The sequence below is a fragment of the Nipponia nippon genome, unplaced genomic scaffold, assembly GCF_047370975.1.
Source record: "Nipponia nippon isolate SJK-2023a ecotype South Korea unplaced genomic scaffold, ASM4737097v1 scaffold_5, whole genome shotgun sequence".
Lineage (NCBI taxonomy): Eukaryota > Metazoa > Chordata > Aves > Pelecaniformes > Threskiornithidae > Nipponia > Nipponia nippon.
Genome location: NW_028262369.1, coordinates 33482636 through 33502560, shown reverse-complemented (window position 1 = coordinate 33502560; position 19925 = coordinate 33482636). Strand labels below are relative to the sequence as shown.

Here is a 19925-nt window from a genome sequence, read left to right as displayed (position 1 = left end):
TCTCTGCCCAAACTTCTACATTTTTCTTGGTACATCTCTCACTCACTTTTCCAAGTCATTTTTTTCCTCTGTCCCAGGGTGGAATTCATTTTCAGACCCAGCTTTATGTTGCCAGAAATAAGTAATTTTTAAGAACCAGGATGGCAACCAGACCAAAAAGAGTATGATATAGCAGATGAACTTTCTGCTGTACTAAGAACATGAAAGATACCACTTCTCTCATGCCTTTACCAAAACCTTGAACTAAGTACAACAGCACAATAAGTAACTGCACATAGCTATTAGAAGATATAACACATAAACAGAAGACACTTAAACACAATTTACCTCACTTTCTTTTGCAAATGAAGAGTTAAGTGTCTAGGTCAGGCATCTAGACTCTCTATAGTCATCAGAGAAGGGCCAGAAAATTTGCTTCACCTGTCCTTAGACAGCTCTTTCAGAAAAATACTTTTCAGAGATGCTTACTGCAAACTGCCTGAAGGGAGGTGAGGGAACTACCTAAACCAAATGTCTATCCTCCACACTGCCAAAGCGACCCACTGAAAGTCTACCTGTGTTAGGGATTTTACATCTCAACCTTATGTCATTTCAATGAAGTTCTCCATATTTTATATTTAGTATGCTAAGAATACAAATGCAGTCAGTTAACTATGTTTAATGCAAGCCTTTGGTTTTTACTGGGTTGGGAGCTCTTGCCTGCAGTAGCTATCTCCTTTTACATTAGCGTTCTGTGTCAAGAAGCTGCACCCTGTGACATTAAGGGTCTAAAAGTTTTATGACTGTATTCTGTAGCACTAAAATCAAAGAAACCAAATCAATGCTACAGATCACAGAATGCATCATTGGGAGTTTCTCATCATTAAAAAAACATGTCTCATGATCTGTGTTGTAAATACACACTTAATCAATTTTTAAAACTTATATTGCTCTGAGTGTGTAGTGATGGTAATGGGAATGGCAAGGATGTCACTGAGATATTTCTGCCCAGATGTCTCCCCTGAGTGGAAGATGTTTTATTGAACTGATATGTGAAACTATCAAGACAGTCATTACAAATACAGATACACACAGTTTGTTAGTTACAGCCAGACTCTTTTGTAGAACTGACGACTAAAGTTAGGACCACTAATAATGCTAAAAACTGATTCAGTAAGGCCAGTACTTCCATAACCCATAATGGTGCAGATCACATGATGAGATACAACTTATATAATCTTCCACACAGAGGCTTATAAATACATTTTCCTCTGATAGATAAGGTAATGGTGCAGCAGAATTCTAACTTTTTCCTGAAAATTCATTCAAACAACAATGAACATCAGGCTATTGTATTAGCCTTGATATGACATGGGTAATTACAGGTGATTTTTTCAGGAATCAGACAAGAAAGCAAAAAAGAAAGCCCAACCCATAAGCCAGTCTGAATGAAAGCAAACCATACCATTTTGAATTCTCCCATTCTGCTGCCATGCACAGGAATGTAAGAAATGAAAGCATCTATTAAGTACAAGGTGGGAAAGTCTGTTGATCAGACTACTGAGTATCCAAAGGGCACAAAACAAAGAAGTGAAAAGGCTCTAAACTTTCTGTGTGCATCTGCAGCCCACTTGGTACCGCTCAGTGCTAGGCTGATATGACTTCTTAAACTGTCCCATTGGAATCTGGAGTTCAATTGTACTTTAAATAGAGAGGGCTCCCCTAGGAATTAGAAGAATCAATTACTGCATATTAGACACAGCAGATATAAATTTTGTGTGAGCCTTTAATTTGAAACCAATAGGTTCGGTCCTCAGTAGAAAAGCATGCACTTTGTAACTTTGACTTTGAACAGTATTTTCTCAGGTGTTTTTCAACTGAGATTCTCTGTATCGCATTGCCTTCCTACCCACTCCTTTCAATTCATTGCTTTTGCACATCAGAGACTGAGTTACACTTTGGAGTCTTTCACTTTTAAAGAAATGACTGAACCGTATATATTGCTACTGCAGATTTCTTCAAAATGTTTTAAAGTATTTCTGAACAATTAACCTCTACATTGGTTTATTATACCAGTCTTTTACCCCAGAGACTTAAGGTCAAATCTAGATTAGACAAACTGGTGGAACCTTATAGTTCCACCAGTCCATGGCAGTGCTTCACGCACATAGTAAAAGACCAGCTTACATTAGCAGGAGCAGCAATGTTTGCTCAGGAGAGAAGCCAAAGCCTGGGACAGCAGCGTTACAGTGAACTGGGTCTGATGCAAACTCACAGAACTGGAAAGGTTTTACCAGGTTCTGGTGTATGACATTAGTCTGTCACTTATGGGCACTCAAATTATTCAAGCTATTTACACATAGGCTAAGATTTTCAGGGAGTAAGAAGGCTACAACTTGCCAAAGTAGATCAGGAATCTAATCCCAGTTTACAGGGACAGAAAGTCATTAATTAATAGTTGGCTGATTGCATGCAAGAGGAATTGTTGTCTGTAGTTGCAGAAAGCAGGGAATGTTCATATCACACTCTCAAAGTACACTTTGTGATAGCCTGAAAAGGAATGAATGGGCAGAGAGACCAAGACATTAGAAACAATGTTTTCTGCTTAAAATATAGTATCTAGATACTTAAATACATTGTTCTGCTGTGATATTGGAGTACATTACTTTTAGACATGGACAGGATATACTGCAAAACCTTCATCTTCAGTATATTCCCAGCATATCCGTATCCATTTACTGCTACTACCAGCATTTTATAATACTAAGATACCTGCAACGCCAGCAATCATGCAGAACTTCATAATCACGTTTAGGAAAAACAGCACAAGAGATTTAGACAAATGTAACCAGAAAATCTCTGCTTCTTCAACTAACGAAAACATCCTACAGTGGTGTTCCCAATTCTGCTTTCTAGGCATTTCATGGGAATTCCAGGTACTTCAGTAGGAAAAAAAAAAAAAACAAACCAAGATGCCTAAATCACTCAGGGAACTGTTTCATTTTCAGATGTAATACAGGCTGTTTGGCCAAGGAGGTGCTTTAGAAACTGTTTTTCCCTATATTTGTGCCATATCCACTGATTGTAAACAGTCATTACTGGCGATCAAGAAAGGTAAACAGGAATAAAACACTGGCAAAACTTAGCTGCCAGCTCTCAAATTTCCTAGAACTAATTCAAACATCTTCCTCACTTTGAAGAGAGAAACCAGCTCCTGATGCAGCACCCCATGTAGCAATCCCATCTGCGAACAAGAGTGCAATACGACATCTGACTTCCTGACTTCGGTGGGGGATGTGCATGTTGAAAACCAGATTAAAGATCTGCTGTCCAGACCAGACTTGGATTTACAGGGATTTGGTGGCAGGGAGGAGCGGGGAAGAAGGTGGTAATGGCTGGCTGAGAAAGCTGTAACACTGTTCCATTCACAGTGCAGGTGAAGGGAGATCTGCAGCACACAGCAAGCACAGCTTTTCCACCTTTCCTGAAATGAAAGTTTGCATCAGGTTCTATGAATGCTATCTGGGTGCCACTGCAAAGGCATCTGAGCTCACAGTTTACCATGTTGTGTAAAAAGAATAGCAGCATATGGTGGAGGATTTTCATCAGGTTTTCTTCAGCTAATTTCATTCCTCTCATGCTGTAAGATCACTCATAGCAGCTCAGACATGCCTAATGAAAAGAGAAACAGTGTATCTGATTCCAGTCATGCTGTTCTAAGGGAATTAATCCGAGTCATCATTACCTTAAACACTTCCATTCAGAGAGGGTTTTATGATGAGCTCAAGAAAAGTAAATGCTGTTTCAAATAGGTACCTCTATATATTAAATCAAATAAATGAATTATAAAGTGCTGGCACTTTTTGGCTGTAATTCTGTTATTGCTTAGAGCCATTTCTAATGCAAATGAAGAATGATGTAGCAGAGCTATTTAGCAATTTTCTTTGATGGGCAGTGCTGACTGCTGGAAAGTGGCAGGAATGCAACTGCTCAGATGTGGAGTGCTCCAACATGTCTTGTAAGATTCCTTCCCAAATCTAATGACCACCCCCCTCCCTGCAAAGTGTGATCTTGAAACAAGGTTCAGCTGAGCAATATGAGCCTATCTTTGCACAGAGGCCAAGACACAAGAGCTGGGTCTAGTCATACAGAATTTTAGGAAACGTGCAATTTCTAGTGAATTCACTTAGGAAGTTCCACTCCTGCCTGTTCATAAAAACACACTTGATATCGGTTTGATCATCACTTGGTCATCCAGGACTCCCTCCCAGGTAAGCATCAACTTACATAGGCAAGAATACACCCTCATGCTTTCTGAATGTCAGGGTAGTGCATCAGGGGCCATTTGGGAACCCCGAGTGAAGGATATCTTCATAGCTCTGCCGTAGGCTTGCAGAATGATACCTGTGCACAGCTTGACAAATGACTGCCTGCATGAGTTTTACAATCAGGAAAATGGGGAAACTAAAGCTGATTTAACGTCCTGCAGTGCTTTAAGGTCTGTGGATAATATGTAATATGAAATGCTAAATATTATTAATGAAATCTAACTGGAGGAAGAACACTGGCTTCAATCTTGGGAAGGAAGGCAGGCTGTCCCTCTATTTAATAAAACATTGCATAAGGCCAGTAGGAGGTTGTCATCAAGTAAGAGCATACATATGAAAGGTGGTAGATTATATGTCTACTGTAAATTCAAGCACAGAAAACTTCTTCAGAGACTGCAAACTATCTGGACACTGTGAAATGGTGCGTAAACATTAGCTTTACAATGGAATAGCATGGGCTCTCTTCAGGATATATATGGCAAAAGAATAAGCCACAGCAAACCTCCATTTCTTGGGCTTCTTTGATGTTTGTGTCTCATGAATGTGGGACATAGCACTGACGGGAAACCCCAAGCTATCAAGATGCAACACTACCGGCTGCAGCCTGGATCCCAGCCCTTCAGACCCAATAACACAACATCAGAAGAGGCAAAGTGTTACAAAGAGGTAGTGAGAAAGAAAGCCCAGACCCCCATGTCTGCACTAGCCACCCCCAAAACACAGAACAGCCATCCTGCTAACAATGTCACAAAGCAGACATAGTCCTTCGCAGAGTGTGCGGCTGGGGGCACTCCAAGAGAGACCCAAACGTACCTTCCCCAGCCCTTAGTACACACTGCTACACACTTAGGGGGAGCAAAGCTATTTATACTGCTGCATCCTAGGGAAAAGTGAGACATGGTATTCTGAAGTGAAGGAAAACATCAATAAAACCCCTTCCACTAGGATAGCAGAAGGTCTGGAAAACTGGGCAGACCTTACTGAAGAAAATAGCCAGGAGAAAAAAACTTCAGAAAGTTGTTTTCCAGTCAAACCGACCAGGTTTGAAGGATGCTAACCAGCATTTTTGCAAAAATATTTCACTACTTTTTTGCTCGGACTTTTCCACCTGAGGAATGACTTCGGAAACAGAGAAGCAGGGCTTGCTGAGATCCATATGTTGTGGTGAGAAGAGATGTAACTCTGAGCTTTTTCCACAAGACTGGGCAGGGCAATCTGTCCTCAAAGGGCATATTTACAGGAAATCATCAAGATAAATCTGTGGTTTCCACTTTCCTGATTGGGGCGGATGGTACTGTATGATTGCTATTCCAGGTCCCCAGGTTTCCTGCTGTTTTCAATACTTTGCACTTTAAATTGTCTTACAACTGACTTTGGTCTTCTTTTTTTTTATTTATTAAAAAACACTTCCATCCATTTAACTAGTTAATGCTTTCACAGCCCTTTGAAGTTGTAAAGCACTGCAAATTTAGAAACTGTTCTTAATAATCATTTGGACAAATGGATCCAGAAAATTGCGTATTGATGGAAGGAGTTTATGTTCTTTGCAGTCAAATATTTCCTCGCTCGTTTCATGCAAAATTGCTTGGCCAAACAGATTTTCCCAAGGCACTCTCAATAATGAATGTAACTTTCTTTTGTTTCTGGCTCTTCTCCGAACCCATCAGGAAAGGGTAAAGCATAATGACATAGGTCTGTTGTCTCCTGTAACCCCCTGGAACTGTTTTCTCTAATGTGATTGTTTGAAAATCAGCAGTTTTCTGCGAGGAAATAAAACAAGCCATTTTCCTTCCACTGAAAAAATCCGAATGCCACAGAGCCTGCTCACTCATGCAACATTAATTTTTAAAAGAATCAATTTTGTAATCTTTCAATTATGGTTTATTATAATGATAATAATCACTGAGAAATCAGGGGTTTTTTTCTCTGCTAGTGGTGGTGGCTGTCATCAAACCACTCTCAGAAATGCTGAAAACACCTGGACTAATAAACCAGGCATTATTTATTTATACTTTAGTTTTACTTATTTAGAAACATATTAAACATCAATTCCCTTAGCAGTTGGTGATGTTACAAAAACTAAAAGCAAATAAATTATATCTGTAGCGCATAAAGACCTAAAAGTCACTGCCAGTCTCGCTATCTTGTACTGTCGTAATTGAAAAATATTTACAAAGAGCCAAAACAAACCACATGGACCTCGCTCATTGCTAACACTCTGGAGCACGTGGAGTCTCTGTGTGAACACCTCTTGTGCTGGAAGCTGACAGCAAGGCTGTCCCAGCTCCAGTCGGGCAGCCGCACACCAGATCCCTTTGCTTTTCACGCTGAAATCATTGTGCTGGGTGTTTGGGACACTGGAGCACGGACATGGAGCATGTGTGATAGCTTGTATATGTACATATATATAAATTGCTGTATAACAGCTCCAAGCCTGGAGCTTGCATATACAGAGCTACATACTCATGTAACAGGGAACATGCATTGTTCATACAGCAGGTCGTGCCAGAGCTTAGCATTTAACCGCATGAGCACAATGGGTTTATATTATGTTCTCATTTTACAATAAAAAGTGTACAGAAAAATTGCTTGGTTTCTGATCAAAATCTGAGTTCCCTGCTGTTTTAATTGCTGTAACCAGCAATCATCAATAAATAATCATGCACAGCTTTTACATCCCACTGTGATACTTTGTTTTTGTTTTAAGTACTGGATGTATTGAATTGTGATCTGCAATTCCAGATCAGACTTTCAGGTGTTCTGCTCCAGGATTCAAGTGAAAGAGCAGGCACAAGGGCAAGGGCACAGAGGGGAGAGACGTTCTTCAGCAGATAGCTTGCAGGTTTGTGAGATGTTTTAAAAGAAGTTGTGCCAAAAACAGGAGGTGTGTTTGAGGCAATACGTTTCACAATAAAAGGACAAAACGCTGAAAGAAGAAAGCTATATAGATAACATAGTTAAAAACAATGCGGCAGGAAATTGAAGAGGAAAAAGCGTGGAAAACTTCAGTAAAGTAATGACAGAGAAGGAAAAAAATATTTGAAGGAAAGCAAGAAACATGCCAAATGGAAACAAGTATCGCATTAAAAAGAAACATGAACAAGGAAGAGTTTGTGACCAAAGTACAATGACACCAATACAGCCTGTGATTTGAGTTAGCTAATCCAAATAGAAGAGTCTGAGATGGGCGCAAGGAGAAGGCACAAAAGTTGAAATGCTTCAGGAATTGCTTGGGGCCAGGCCTCAGGCCTCACAGACAACATATGCCTTAGTAGGTACTCGGCTCTCCTGGCATCCAGAGACTCAGTAACCAGGCTCTGAACACCACCATACAACCATGTACACTGTGGCTCACAAATTCAATCCACCATTTAGCTCACTGGAACAGAAAATTAAACCCTACCTTTGCAAAGACACGAGAACTGTCACCTCCAAGGAGACAACCCTGTAGGTGAATGCACCAAACATCTCAGCTGGCCTCTGGCCTCACTGTTCTGTAGCACTCCCACCCTGGCAGCCTGGGGATGCCTTAGCTTTCCCATGGACTATGGGCAAGAGCAGCAGGGAATGTGGTAGAAAGGTAGAAGTCCACAATCCCCTCCCCTCGACGGGAAAGGCTTCTCCACCTCCTTGGCAGGGAGGCCAGGCAGCCATGGACTTTTGGCAGCGGTGAGACGGCCAGCTGTATCTGTGGCTCTCCTCACCCCCTTCTATCACCATCTTTACCTCCCAGTCAGGTCTAGAGCGCTCCCTCGGTATACAGGGGATAGGACATTGGGCAATGGAGGAATGGAGGAAGGCCAAGTCATTCATTCATTCATTGAATGAAGAAATCAAGCCATTTGTTTCTGAAATGTAGGCAATTAACATAAACTAATTAAATATCACACTGTTAGACCAAAGACATTTTCTATTGATGTCATTTGGTATAATACCTAGAAAAATCAATGCAATTATATTTTTAATGCCTAGTTCATAAATGCTTAATTGATATCTCTTAATTCTGTTTTGGAGTGAAATGGATTAGATTATATAATTCCCACATGCATGAGTTTGGCATTTAAAGGTAACATTCAACCATGTCATTATGTTTTGAAGATATGCTAAGTATTGAAAACTGGGGGATAATCTTACTGCATCTTTAAAAGTCAGTGTAGTCTGATCTGGATATACAATACCAAAATGTCTTAATTCTAATTAATGTTCTTGCCATTAAGATAATTTGGGAGCTCTATGTATGCATTCCTGAACTAAGCACTTTTAACTTTGAGCTCAGTATCCCGACATACAAAATGAGAGGCTTCTTTATCCATGTCAAAGCACTGTTTTTCTATTTGTTCTTGCATGTTCCACCTCTGGATACAATAGAAAAGGAACTTGTTCACGTGGCTGACAATACTACTCAGTAGCAGACAATACTAAAGCACAATTGCCACAGATGATAACGCATACATTCCCAAATAACAAGAGATAGGACAAGAGGAAACGCCCTCAAGTCATGGCAGGGGAGGTTTAAGTTGGATATTAGGAAGTATTTCTTCACTGAAAGAGTAATCAGGCACTAGAACAGGCTGCCCAGGGACATAGTTGAGTCTCCATCCCTGGAGGTATTTAAAAGATGGGTAGCTGTGGTGCTTAGGGATATGGTTTAGTGGTGGACTTGGCAGTGCTAGGTTAACAGTTGGACTCGATGATCTTAAAGGTCTTTTCCAACCTCAACGATTCTATGATTCTATAAGATTTCTCATTCACCTACAGAAAGATGGTATTCTACTGACTGACTTAGTGTCAAGCTACCTTCATTTTTCTAACACATCAAATCTGAAGGACATAAAATTGTTTTAAAACTTTTGTTCAATGGAGCCATGTTGCAAGATTTGACTACCTCTGATAACTTAATTTCAAAAATGTTCTTTGTGAAGACTGTATGTACCATTTGATAAAAAAGAATTTGTAGCCATTGTTTTTAAAATAGTCATATTTTGAAGTACATAAAGAGTGGACACGAACTTTACTGAACCATGCAAATCTGCAACTCTGTGCAAAATGTTCTCTTTCCAGGAAGTGCAATAGGACTGTAAAATGTAATTAGATATAATCATCCCTGTTTTCATTAGCTATTAACATTATGTAAAGATAAACTAAAGCATAACAAGTCTTTTCATTATCACATAATTGTTATTTTAATGGTTACATTACAGACAATATAATACTATACATACTTCCACCTTTCATATTAGTGGGCAATTATTTTGAAACTTGCTATTATAATCTACCCACAGAGACCAATGTATTAATGCCACCATTTTAGTATAATGATGACCATGGTTTTGAAATCAATATGATAACCTCAGGGAAAAATGTAAAGTAATAATGAAGAAAATATTTATAATATATGCCAGTCTCAGTCCTGGTACACAGGCAGAAGAAGTTTAAGGAAAACATGGAGCTGCTTTTGCTACTGCTATCCTGAAACTGGTCAAATACATATGAAACCCGTGGTTATTATTTCAAAAACAGAGGAAAACTTCTAAGTGATCCAGAATTAAAAGCCTGGAAGTGAAAATGGAATAAGCCTTCCCTGAATCTATCATCCCTGAGTACCATCCTAAACCATATCCAGAAATATTGCCTGAAATACTCTGTTTCCTACTGTTAAACAATGAACTGGCCTTAGTTACTCATCCATTCATTGCCTTTCTCCTAACCAAGCAAAGCAGTGTAGCTTGGCAGGAAGCCACCAGTGCTTAGACAGGTCTAAGCAGTACGTAAAGCTTGAGGATATCCTGAGGATATACATTATAAAGTTAAATGAAGTTTCATATCCGCAAGTCACTCCATGACCGAGACCCAAAATACCTCTGGGAGTGAGAAGGCTCTGGGATGCCACTGCAAATGAGAGTCCCTGGCAGGATCTGTACAGTGGAGCTGAAATCCAACTCTGTTGAACACTGTGCTTTCTTGGAAGAGAAGGCAAAGGCAATTTAAGACCATGAAATAAGCCTGGAGGAGTTAAGGACCACTGCTTTCTTCTACTCCAAATATGAAACATATTTCAACAGGGCCATCACTAATATACAATCAGAACAGCACAGAAAGAGAGGAAAAAAAAAACAAAACAACAAAACACAAGCTCCAGCAAAGACACAATTCTCCCTTGATAAAAGAAAAAGGTACACATGACAAACGCTAGTCACATTTCTTAATGGACGGGAAGAAGGTGTGGAGACAATGCTAAGGTGGGTGGACACAGGATAGCAAAACAAATAATACTTGAACAAATTGAAACTAGAATTCTTCTTTTAGAGGAATACTGCTTTGCAAATACTCTTCAGATTATTCTCTTTCCCAATCATTTTGATTGACTGTAAAATATCAAGAGACTACTGCTAATTTTACACTGAATGAAGTGCCAGAACATTACCGTGTTTGGCTGAAAACAGAGTATACAGCAGCAGAAATTGGTTCCATTTTGCAGTTCCAGACCATTCCAACCCAAAATTAGCACTGTAAGAGATGGAAATGCCTTCATGGTAGGCATAGAACATTCAGAAAGCCCTACCGGCATGAATATCTGCACAGCAATACTCCTGCTTTCCCCCACTGTCCTTTTCTCAGGGAAGTCAAGTTGTAAAAAGGCGATAAATATTCCTTGCCTCACAAAGGCATTTTGAGGCTTAAGTGATATCTGCAATATTTTTGGAAATGCTTTCATGGAAAATGTTTGGGCCGCTCTTTGGAGACAGGAGCACTAGCATCTCTAATGAATGTACTTCAAGGAAAACTCTGAAACAACATATGGAGATCAAACTGAACCCAGAGCACATGTTTCTGACATTTATCTTTGTTTTTATTGTTAAGATAAAAGCATGCTGTTTGTTTTTTAGGATTTCATCTGCTATCACTTTCTTTCCTCTCTCTGTGTCTTATTCTACACTAGTGACATCATCTGCAGCAATTTTTAAAGTTTTGCAGCAAATCCTGTGCTTTGGAAGTTTTAATGAGTCATGTAGAGAATGTTATTAGACAGGGAGTTCATGCTTCCTCTCTGTAACCAGTATGACTATAGCAGAGAGGATATGCTGCGACTTTAAAAAATAAAAACAACGAAAAAGTCTCCAAAGACCAAGATGGGATAGTAACAGGAAACTTGCAAAGAACAAATATGGGCATTTAGAAACCTTTTCTTCTATTGCAGTTGCATGTTTACTGAATACTAATGTACTGGACAGGGTTGCTCAGGTTCTGAGATGAGTGGTGTCTCTTGGTATGTGGTCCCAGCTGTACTGAATGCTACTACAAACAAGAACTTCTTACAAAATCATGAAAATAGAATGGCTGAATCTTTGAACATCTGCATCAAAAAGTATTCCCCTTCACACCTAAACTAAGCTACACGCTGATCGATATCTAAGATGTCAGACAAACTATTTGAGGACACTCCTCAAGATTCATAATAAATCCCCACAGTTGTAGTTGTTTTTCTGAAGTGTTATAGCTTCCAAAACCTGCTGAAGATGTGAATGCCTGAGAAAAATTGTACATGCTGCTCTTGTGCATGTTACTCTTTAAATGCATAGCTGCTTCACTGTTAAAAGCTCGGAGAATTTGAGTATCACAGGAACTGTATAGAATGTAGTCAGTGATTGTTTTCTAAACGCAGGTTGTAGCATATCCCAATAGCACATCAAGTTCTTCAAGAAGCGTGGCTGTGAATCCTGAGTTACCTTCAAAGACATGCGCTATAAATCCATGTGTGCACATATATATCTGTACAGTTTCGCTGTTCTGAAATCGCAGCCTTAATACTTTATATGGGATACATGATAACAGACGTATAAATAAAACAGTGTAGAACATATGTTTTGTTTTTATATGGGTAAAAATACACATTGAAGTTGTGCATAAGCAAGCGCCTAGTTAACACTGAGTTCTAAATTAATTTAATGAGACACAAAATTTCACCATTTTCCCCCAGTTTTCTTCCCATCTATGTGTATGAGATCTCACACAGGCTTGATTTCTTACCAATTAAATCTTCAGTGCAGTATTTGTTTACTAATCTTTCTACATTTTAAGGTAAAATACTCCAACATCAGTTCAGGTTAATCTGTTTCTACTTTGAAACAGTTTTTCTTTTGCTCTGTTGCCTACTTGTTCAAAGCTTTGAGAAGATAATCTTTTCTAGACATCATTCAGTGAGATATTTGAAATGAGTTCTCATACACCTTTTCTTATAAAAGTCTTTTCTAGTAAGTTTTACTAGCTAGTGGGTGGACAGATGTACAGAAACTCTTCTCTATCTGAAGCAACAAATAACTGTAGTGTTTTATTCCCTACCTCCTAAAGTTGCTATCCTCACTTGAGCAGCAACTCTGTAACACAAAATCTCCCAGTGCATCTCATGCAGTTTGATTGTAGTATGTTGTCTTTTGCTAAACACTGTGAATACAGCTCAGTGCACTTTAGGGAGCTTCCATTAGAAAAACCACAGTTATCAGTAACCAACAGGTATCATACTAAAGTAATAGCAACATTGCATTTATTTTCTAATCTATTTAATATATCTTAGAAAAGTATTGCTGTGTGACAACTGGTGATAAGTATAGACTTCAATGGTAATCACTCTGTGTTTTTAAAGACATCTATTTCAGCTGGCACCAAGGTTGAGTTAAAAAAATAGATTAATTTCTTGATTTTTAAAAAAGATTAGTTCTATTCCTTTAAAATTTTAAGCTCCTTTAGGAAAATCAAGGTCTATTTTAAACACTGTGATCTGAAAAATCAAAAACATTGAACTATGGAATATGATCCAGTGAAGCTTCTATGAACACCAAAAGCTTCATTCAACATCTATGCTTTTGCTAATTTTTCCCTCCAAGTCTTCTGCGTTTGCAACCATAAAACACCTTCACCAACAGCAACAGAACTGGAACCACTGCGATCCACAGTGCTACCAGGATTGCTAGCATATGAATCACTGACTTACACAATCCTTTCAAAAGGTGTATGTTCATGGGATGTGAGAAAAGTCAAAGCAGAATCTCATCCACCTGTGCAATCACAGTGTTGCTCATGAGAGACATTGGCAATATTCTCTTGACCATAAATGCTGCAGAATAGTTAAAGGACAGGCTGGAAAAGGTATGCATGTAATTAGGACAATACCATACACTGTATAAAGATTTAATATATGGCTTGTCAAGAGCAGAAAACCAATTCAGTGGCACTTAAAGAAGATGTGATAAATTAAAAGCAATAGAAGTTGGATTAATTCAAAGAACATGTGAAAATGCACAAAGATAAAATAGATCCTGATTATGTATTTCTTGACTTAAATCATTAGGTAAAAAGAAATAACTCCATGGCTGAAGTCAGCAACCACCACAGAATCAATAGGTCTCTGAGCCTACACCAATCTATATGCAGCCACAGTTTTATCACAAAATATTCGCTAATATTGATATTTTTTAATAAAGTTTCACTTTACTATGTAATCAGTGTAAAGTAGTAGGAGCTGTGTTTCTTAACAAAAGTGCTGGTGCTTTGTACAGCATTTACTGGCATGTTAATAAAAAACGGATGACTTCTATTGAGTTCCATCTGCCTAATAGAGAAAAACGTTCATCTTAATTAGGAAAATCTTCATCAAGAAATATAAATGCAGTTACTAATGACCTGCAGGGAATACATCTAGGACACTCAGGAACAACTGGTGTTTTACCAGGAAATGGAAGAGTGAATATAAACCCCTAAACAGTTGTTAGCCGTCTGGTGATTGATCACAAATAGCAAAAGATGTTGAGGTTTTAAGTGTTTTATAATGAAAAATCTATTTATTTCATTAAGGTTTCATGCTTTAGACCCTTGTTTTTTCAGGTAATAAAGCAGTCTTGGCTGACAATGAAACTAAACTCTCTATGAATTAAGATGGACAAATCCATTAGCATTTTTTGAAGGAATTACTTTATAAAAAGAAAGAACGGAGTGCCAAGCAATGGTGCAAGAAAGATCCACCATCAAGCACTTGAAAAATGGTCACTACATCAAACACATGTTTTGGGGTTTGCTGTGATGCTCACAGGCAGTCGAGAACTTTTTGCTGACTTTATTGGTGTAGCAGCAGACACTACATCATAATGATAAAGACTATATCAAAATGTAAACTACAGTTCATTTTTGCCCTTAAATATATTTCAACAGGCATTATATATTTCCTCTCTCAGTCTGAATTAGTTCTTCCATCATTTATTTCAAGAGTTCTGCAATTTAAAGATGCTGATGTTCTCTAACTCTGCTCATTTTTCCTTTCAAAATGAAATGAACTTTTACTTGCCTTCCAGAATTTTTTTGTTTTAGAAAAGCATGTTAATACGAAGCACAGATGGGACGTACTTCCCAAGTCCCAAAATCTAATTCTCTGAGTCAGATTCAGTGTCAATGTTCACAACTTCCCAATGAAAAACTGCTTTCTGCAAATACTACCTAACACTGGCTAAGATTTTATATTTTCTTTGAATGGCCTTGATAGGGAAACTAATACGCATATGTAAGCAAGTGCAAAAGTGGAAATAGCATTACTATAATATTTAATTCAAGCCATCAACCAGAAATATGGCATAAAACTCTGATGTTCTCGCCACTGACAGCTCTACTACCTCAATTCACAGAGAATATCACCAAACAATAGAAGTTGCAGCTACCTGAGCCTCAGAAAATGCAATTTCATTTATTAATTTCAATGACGTTTTTACCAGACTACAGCTTCATGTAGATTAGTGAGACACATCAAAACCCACATATTAGCTGAGGTGAAGCTGTGATGACTGCAGTTGTCTAACAGTGTCAATCCGAACTTTAGAGGAATATAAGCTGTTAGCTCTAAATGACAGAGATATAATATAGATCTCATATATTGCCAGAGTAATAAATAATTAGTGAGCAGAACTTAATAAAATAGCAGGTTGAGCACACTCCCAAATTTTGAATCTTGATGCAGAAAGCCAGTGATCAGAATGATCCATCTTTCTGCCTTGAATGACAAAACAGCTTTCTCACAAACTAACACATAGCACCATCTGGCATGAATGGAGGAAACTAAGAACTTCTGGAAGAGAAGCACAAAAGCGATTTAGTTTCTTTGGAATTGTCCAAGATATTAACAAAAATCCTGCAGAAATAGCCATGAGACTGCAAATGTGGCTCAGTGAACCTGCCTCCTGTAGACATGCTTTTATAGCTAATAATCTCCATATAATGTTGTTGAATTGAAATGAAATGTTTGGATATGGGATGGGTGCTGTCAGAGTTAAGACAGAGTGTGTGGAAAGTCAACTGTCTACCAAACTGGATGGGTTTCATTCAGAACATTATCTCATGTGTCTCAAGGGGAAGTTTAGGAGCTCAGAATACATCTCCTCACCAAAGCTCAGCAGGCTCTTTTCAGTAGTTATTTATAAGAAGCGTGACTATAAGCACCAAGTTAAGCTGTGCTTTGAGCAGTATCAGCACATGCATTACTGGCTGTTTGCTGGGGCTCAATGTCCTCCACATGCAGTGGGACAGGAGCGGTCTGAGCACACTGTCAGCCCCGAGAGGGGATGTGGAGCTGCGCCATCAGAGGCACTGCTCGGTCATACTGTGCTGAGCAGTTAGTCTGAGATATTTGTAGTATAAACACAAATGGAGTCTGCAGTCTTGATGACATTAGACTGTTTCACTGATATAAGCACAGATTTATTTTATCATTGCTTTTTGAAAGTGACTTTTAACGCAGACTGTTTTCTAAATGATCCTTAAAAGACACTCCTTTCTTCCTCATCACCTTCACCTAAGGCAATAATATCCAGTAGCACTGATCTATTTGCTGCTAGTTTTCATTAATTTTACCCTCCCCTAAGGGTGGTACAGCTTTGGTGCCAGCTAATTAAAACCTATTTAGGGCTGTTCAGTGCACTTTATCAGACCAGAATTAGTTCTGCTGCTTTAATGAAGACTACAGTTTTCTCTGTTATTACCAATTAAGTGTTGTTATATCATATTGCACTATTTCTAATGCATGGCAAAGATACAGATGGCTTTAGAACCACTTACCTGGATTGAGGTACATACAAAGATGCCACATTTAGTAATTACCTAATGTTTCTTTAAATCCTTTCACTTGACTCAATACATATAATATACAAAAATATCAGTGAAGTACTGGAAGAAGCTGCCAGCTTTAAGCTCCCTCTAGGGAAGTACCAAGTAAAATGCATTAATGAAAAATTGTGAATGTCTGGTAATGAATATTATTTATGTACAACAATTATTCAAAGTGGATGAGTATTCACCACCTTGAACTCAAATGCTTCACTAATGAAGACTCTCAGAAAGAACATCTGTCCCCCAGATTTGTAACACCACGTGCAAGGTTAACTCTCCAGCATGGATAGACCATATCAGAGGGTATTTTGTACTGTTGTAGAATTAAAAAATGCTTCATTGTGAAATAAACAAACTTCTTTGTTGGACATTATTTAGACACATCTCTTGTTTCCTCCATGAACCAATAATAAACATTTGTCAATACCAAAGCTGTGGGTTTTGAACCTGCACTCGCTGAAGTCAGGGATGAAGATCTCATGTCAGCGGTGCAGGACCAGAGCTTTTCTGCAGTAGAGAAGTGACTGCAGCACATACCTGTTAGCTGCTTCTCATAACATCCTTTAAAACTTGAGCACCACTAGGGTGAAACTACAGAAAAGTCCCACTTATTACCTAAAATGATGGTACATCAAAGAGTAGAAATAGAAAGCTCATTAAAGGCTTGACAGACTAGAAATCTGTTGCAAACTTACTATGCATTAGTAGCATACACTGTACATAAGGACAGTATTTTAGGATTAAACTAAAATAGATGTGGTTACAATCCACTCAGTACATTTTAAAATATGAGTTGAACTTGGTTTTCTTCCAGAATTTTTGCTGGGAACATGTTGAAACAGACCTCTGTTCAATCTAATATTGCAAGCAAGAGTTGATGCTTCTCCAAGGAACTGAAGGAATATTTGGCTGAGGAACCCGAGTCTGTCTCAGCATCATAATAGTCTGGCACAACACGTGAAACTATTTTAATCACCCATAAATCTCTTGTGCTCTCCCTCTACTGCTTCCACAAATGCCACATACCTCTAACAGCCTCAGGACCCTCCCTAGGAACAGCAGACGGGTGCTGTGAATTGAAGATGTTACAGAAAATGAAACAGTTTCCAAACCGAGGTCCCCTGATTAGAAGGGAACTGCAGGATGTTTTCTTGTGATACAGAAGGTGTTGGCTGGTGACATGTCAATTGTTTCCCTTGTTTCTGGCTGACAAGCGCACTAAATGATGTTAAAAACACCACTTACTTAGTATTTGATATGGAAAAGTAGGACTAAAAATGAAAGTTGCAGCAGATACAAGGATACTATCCGATTGCCACTGTGAGAAGCAGCGGTGTTTTTTTCACAGTGTTAAAGGGAGGCACATGCAAACACAATGTGATGTGGGTCGTGAGGCAGGCTCTTTACAGTTTGCTCCTGTTTGCCATGTGAAACTTTTAGTTGTGGTAACAGATTAAGGAGAAAGAAATCGGTCCGCTTTGACATTAGGCTGATTAAGAACTTTGTTCATAAGCACTGGGAGAACAGAAGTTCAATCTACATTTGACATTTGTATTGTGTTAACTGCATAATAGTAAAACCTTGAGATGTGTTAATTTGTTGAAGAGGAATGGATTAGGCTGGAGATAAGGATACTTTGACATTGGATTATGAGATTGTTTTGATAGGATATAGTAAGGTCTGGTCTCACAATAAGGATTTTGATAAAGTATTGTAAAGTCACTGTGACCTGACTGACTGTTGACATGGAAGAGTCATAAATATAAACAAATTTATGTTTAGCAATGCAATAATGTACCCATGATCATATTTAGCTCAATTAATATGTAAACCAGATGACTTGGATTATTAGAGGGCATTTTTGAAGAAGGGATCTTGTGTGTTTTCTCTATTACCCTCTGTTCATCAGCTTGTTCAGTTAAACTAAAGAAGCCATGATAACCTTGACACCTTTATGACATATAGGAGCTCCCTCCAACTCCGGAATCACAGCAGCAACATGTGCACATGGTGAACAATCTGAGGGGCAAGTTTTTCCTTATGTTTCAATAGTTTTAAAAAAAAAGACAAATCAACTCTAACCAAGTTTGGCAGTTTAATAACAAAGTGAATCAAGGAAGTTTGAGAGAACAAGGTCTTCTACCTCAAAAGCTAAGTCAAAAGTTCAGATTAAGTTAAACTGTTTGTGAATATCTGTGTTTTTAATTTGGTCAGAATAGCTACAGTCCTTCACAACTGCAAATTCAAGATGTGCAAATTCAAAAATTAATACTAAGGCACAGCAGTGATCTGGAACTCCTTCCTAGTTAGCTCTACTGAGTATGTGTGACAGGTGCTCTTCCATGCCAAAACACAGATGATCAGAATTTTTGCAGCTCAGTTACAAATTCCTGTAATTTGTGGTCTTAATTCCACAAATCCAATTTCCGCTCTGAACATGCCAGACAAAACAGTGGCCCGCACACTTTCATCTCCTTACAGCGCCCACTTGAGCAACATAAACACACATTCTCAGGCATGGAAAATAGAATTTCAGCATAATTCTGGTAAAAACCTAAATCTATTATAGTATCACTGACAATCCATTTTCACTAAGAAATAGAAATAATGCATAACCCTGAGGTTTGCATTTGAAGAACAGCTACAGTGAATCTCAACAGAGAAGAAAATACAATATCCAGAGTTATCCTGAGGTTGTGCATTTGGAACTGTTGTTTGTGTAGGATTATCCTCTTCAAATAAAATGTCAATTTAATCAATAGTAAATTGAGCTGAAAACAACACACAGCTTTGAAAACGTTTCAGGAAGACATCCAATATTTTTGGGACTCAAGCCAACAGAAATGGAAAGAACAGAAGGTAGCGTAGGTGGGGTAAATGGGGCCTAGCTGCTGCTTCATCAAGTGCTTATAACAGTCAAAACCATATAACAATCCATTAAAAACATATCTGGGGACTCATTTAGTAGCTGGCATCCGGCATGGACTTCTCTCATGTATCTTTTGTCAAACATTACAATTGTTCTTCACATTTAGGACTTACCGGTCTTTTCCTGTCTCTTTCTTAAATACTGCATCACAGTAACTCATGCGCTTTTCTGTTGTCACATAGATTTTGGCAGTTGGGTAGCTGTCAACAGTTTTCTTCAGCATGTTGTACACAATGCCATTTCCATCCTTCCTCATGTTTCGAAAAGGTCCCCAGATCACATAAACCGTGTTGTTGGTTTCTTTGAAAAAGTACTCAGGATTCTTGAGTAGGAGAGGCACGCTTGTGTGAGAGACCACTCTTACGGTTGTCCTCTTCCCAACATCCTCCTCATAGCCCTTTGTGGGAGCATTGTTCATTCTCCATATGCAGGAGGACTTGTCTATCTCGGCTCCTACCTTCTGGCCAGCCATCTGTCCCGAGTTTGAAACAATGGCACAGAGGTCACAGTCAAGTTGTAGAGGCTGGAAGAAAGAAAACAAAAAT

At 38.6% G+C, this 19925-nt stretch overlaps 1 protein-coding gene across 2 annotated transcripts in view; it reads right to left on the bottom strand.

The window, feature by feature from the left end:
• The window catches only part of ST6GALNAC3 (ST6 N-acetylgalactosaminide alpha-2,6-sialyltransferase 3), a 225454-nt gene that overhangs the window by 58965 nt on the left and 146564 nt on the right, over window positions 1-19925 (bottom strand). For both annotated transcript variants that reach the window (XM_087733818.1, XM_087733819.1), the window contains one exon: window positions 19494-19903. In XM_087733818.1, the coding sequence (XP_087589944.1) occupies window positions 19494-19903 (410 nt within the window). The remainder of the gene's footprint in view (window positions 1-19493; window positions 19904-19925) is intronic.